This window comes from Coregonus clupeaformis, unplaced genomic scaffold, assembly GCF_020615455.1.
Source record: "Coregonus clupeaformis isolate EN_2021a unplaced genomic scaffold, ASM2061545v1 scaf1413, whole genome shotgun sequence".
Lineage (NCBI taxonomy): Eukaryota > Metazoa > Chordata > Actinopteri > Salmoniformes > Salmonidae > Coregonus > Coregonus clupeaformis.
In genome coordinates this window covers 23941-27791 of record NW_025534867.1, presented here as the reverse complement: position 1 = coordinate 27791, position 3851 = coordinate 23941, and the positions used below count along the sequence as shown (strand labels likewise).

General features: G+C 42.7%; 1 protein-coding gene across 1 annotated transcript; it reads left to right on the top strand.

The window, feature by feature from the left end:
* The first annotated feature begins 236 nt into the window (after positions 1 to 236).
* On the top strand, positions 237 to 3602 carry LOC123486990 (zinc finger protein 135-like). The gene is made up of 3 exons (XM_045218169.1): positions 237 to 241; positions 424 to 629; positions 2627 to 3602. The coding sequence occupies exons 1-3, from the start codon at positions 237 to 239 to the stop codon at positions 3340 to 3342; spliced, it is 927 nt and encodes a 308-aa protein (XP_045074104.1). The 3' UTR covers positions 3343 to 3602.
* The last annotated feature ends 249 nt before the right edge of the window (positions 3603 to 3851 follow it).

Genomic DNA, 3851 nt, shown 5'->3' with positions numbered 1-3851 from the left:
AGTGGACGGAACGCTTCTTCAACAACAGCCAGTCAGCCACCTCGGTAGCTTTTTAGCTTCAAGCTCTTAGACGCTTTCGTGTATATTATCCAGTGTGTTTTAAAAGCGCTCCTGTCACCTTATGTCGTATAGCTAGCTAGTTACCCCTTGAATTTAATATTTATGTTGCTATAGCTAGCTAATGCTAACATCTCCGACCATGAGCTCACTAAGCTACTATCCTCCTGCTAAACAAGATGAGGTCTGCTGGACGGAGAAAGAGGGTCTTTGGCTGAACATTGTCGTGAAAGAGGAGAAGGATGAGGAGGATGTCACAGTAAAACAAGAAGTAGAGGGTGAGGCTGTTACCGTGAAAGAAGAAGAGAAAGACGTTACAGTGAAAGAAGAGGAAGACGCGTTCAGAGTGAAAGAGGAGGAGGATGTTACAGTGAAAGAAGAGGAAGACGCGTTCAGAGTGAAAGAGGAGGAGGATGTTACAGTGAAAGAAGAGGAAGAAGCGTTAAGAGTGAAAAGAGAAGAGAATATTACCGTGAAAGAAGAGGATGCCGTTTTTGGAGCGAAGAGGGAGGGAGAGATAACTGTCACATTGAAGGAGGAGGAGGAAGAGACTGAAGGTCTAATTAACACCAGTAAGTGCTGTCTTAAAAATAGTATCACTAACTGTTGTTGAACTGAGACGTGGTTTTAAAACGGCATTCAACTGAAGTGATACATGTGATTATGTTCTTTTTTAATGTAGAAATGGTAAAAACTATATTAAGTAGCCTAATAATGGACTGAAGGAGCCATTTGAACCAGAATCTGGGCTCACAGGAGACGTTCAATATGGAGATCCTCCTTTTCAAGCTTAATAATGTCAAAATACGTTCTGGACTAAGCAAATAATGGAGTTTCGCTGAGCAACTATGATCAGTACTGCTGTCCCACCGGTATGTACTCCCAAAAAAGGTTTAAATAAAAAGTTACAAGCAACCAAAATAATACCTTAAATACCTTGTCTGGAAATAAGTGTTGTTTTTGAGCCCCAAATCCACCTCTTCTGCACCCAGGAGGATCCAATTGAGATAGCCTCTGCTTCCAGGCTGATGAGGTGAAAGCCTGGTGGACACTTTACTCAGTACTTTGTTGAAGCACCTTTGGCAGCGATTACAGCCTCGAGTCTTCTTGGGTATGACGCTACAAGCTTGGCACACCTGTATTTGGGGAGTTTCTCCATTCTTCTCTGCAGATCCTCTCAAGCTCTGTCAGGTTGGATGGGGAGTGTCGCTGCACAGCTATTTTCAGGTCTCTCCAGAGATATTAGATCGGGTTCAAGTCCGGGCTCTGGCTGGGCCACTCAAGGACATTCAGAGACTTGTCCCGAAGCCGCTCCTGCGTTGTCTTGGCTGTGTGCTTAGGGTCGTTGTCCTGCTGGAAGGTGAACCTTTGCCCCAGTCTGAGGTCCTGAGCGCTCTAGAGAAGGTTTTCATCAAGGATCTCTCTGTACTTTGCTCTGTTCATCTTTCCCTCGATCCTGATAGTCTCCCAGTCCCTGCCGCTGAAAAACATCTCCACAGCATGATACAGCCACCACCAAGTTTCGCCGTAGGAATGGTGCCAGGTTTCCTCCAGACATGACGCTTGGCATTCAGGCCAAAGAGGTCAATCTTGTTTCTCATGGTCTGAGAGTCCTTAAGGTGCCTTTTGGCAAACTCCAAGCGGGCTGTCATGTGCCTTTTTACTGAGGAGTGGCTTCTGTCTGGCCACTCTACCGCAAAGGCCTGATTGGTGGAATGCTGCAGAGATGGTTGTCCTTCTGGAAGGATCTCCCATCTCCACAGAGGAGCTCAGTCAGAGTGACCATCAGGCCCTTCTTCCCCGATTACTCATTTGCATTTTATAATAAGGCTGTAAAAAAAATGTGGAAAAAGTCAAGGGGTCTGAATACTTTCCGAATGCACTGTATTATTATCAGCCTATAACATGACATTATCTATTATTATAGAGCTCTGATCAGCCTATAAACATGACATTATCTATTATTAAAGAGCTCTGATCAGCCAATAAACATGACATGATCTATTATTATAGAGCTCTGATCAGCCTATAAACATGACATTATCTATTATTATAGAGCTCTGATCAGCCTATAAACATGACATTATCTATTATTATAGAGCTCTGATCAGCCTATAAACATGACATTATCTATTATTATAGAGCTCTGATCAGCCTATAAACATGACATTATCTATTATTATAGAGCTCTGATCAGCCTATAAACATGACATTATCTATTATTATAGAGCTCTGATCAGCCTATAAACATGACATTATCTATTATTATAGAGCTCTGATCAGCCTATAAACATGACGTTATCTATTATTATAGAGCTCTGATCAGCCTATAAACATGACATTATCTATTATTATAGAGCTCTGCTCAGCCTATAAACATGACATTCCATGAGAGCAAGATTAGATTTGAAGCTCTACATCTCAAGTTTATTTTGTATTATGTTGTGAAGACTGACCTCAGGCTATTGTGGGATATAGTCTGGATTAAACCTCATAGGAAGACGGTTTTATCATGTGGAGGTTTCATTCAGGTCGCTGTTTAGCTAAATTACATGTCTGTCTTTGGCAGGAGAGAGACCAGACTCTCACTCTGACAGCGGGAAGAGTCCTTCAGGGGAACCAGACCCAGAGACGGCCAAACCAGAGAGACGACATCAGTGCTCCCACTGTGAAAAGAGTTTTACTCATTTAGGGAGTCTGAAAATGCACGAGAGAATACACACAGGAGAAAGGCCTTACCACTGCTCCCACGGTGGAAAGAGTTTTACTCATTTAGGGAGTGTGAAAATGCACGGGAGAATACATACAGGAGAAAAGCCTTACCACTGCTCCCACTGTGGAAAGAGTTTTACTCAGTTAGGGGCCCTGGTTGGGCATGAGAGAACACACACAGGAGAGAAGCCTTATCACTGTTCCCACTGTGGAAAGAGTTTTATGTGGTATGGGAGCCTGAATGAGCATGAGAGGACACACACAGGAGAAAATCCCTACCAATGTTCCCAGTGTGAAAAGAGTTTTACCCATCGAGGGAGCCTGAAAATGCATGAAAGAATACACACAGGAGAAAAGCCCTACCAATGTTCCCAGTGTGAAAAGAGTTTTACCAGATCATGGGACCTGAAAAGGCATGAGAGAACACACACAGGAGAAAAGCCTTACCAACATACTAAAACACAGGAGGACAAGACATACCACTGCTCTCATTGTGGAAAGACATTTTCCCAGTCAGAGGACCTGAAATCCCATGAGAGAATAGAGAGGCTGTGTTCTGATTTATGTTTTTGACTTTGGTAGCTTGCTAGACAACATAGCCAAAACATTATAGCTCTTGAGATTATTTCGGTGTCACTGTGTTTAAGAAAATATATGTTGTATAGATAGTTACCCCATTTATTTCATATGTAAGTTACTAATCAGCTGGCTGAATAGCTAGAATAGCCTACCACTAGGCTAGTAGCTCATCTTAACTAGCTAACATCCTCCTATCTGGCTAAGTAACACTAGGCTAATGCTAACAAGCTAGCTAACATCCTCCTATCTGGCTAAGTAACACTAGGCTAATGCTAACTAGCTAGCTAACATCCTCCTATCTGGCTAAGTAACACTAGGCTAATGCTAACAAGCTAGCTAACATCCTCCTATCTGGCTAAGTAACACTAGGCTAATGCTAACAAGCTAGCTAACATCCTCCTATCTGGCTAAGTAACACTAGGCTAATGCTAACAAGCTAGCTAACATCCTCCTATCTGGCTAAGTAACACTAGGCTAATGCTAACAAGCTAGCTAACATCCTC

What these genes read in the sequence shown, in the direction of transcription:
- LOC123486990 (XM_045218169.1), top strand. An exon ending in TGAAGGTCTAATTAACACCA is followed by an intron (nt 630 to 2,626) that starts GTAAGTGCTGTC and finishes TGTCTTTGGCAG; the next exon opens with GAGAGAGACCAGACTCTCAC.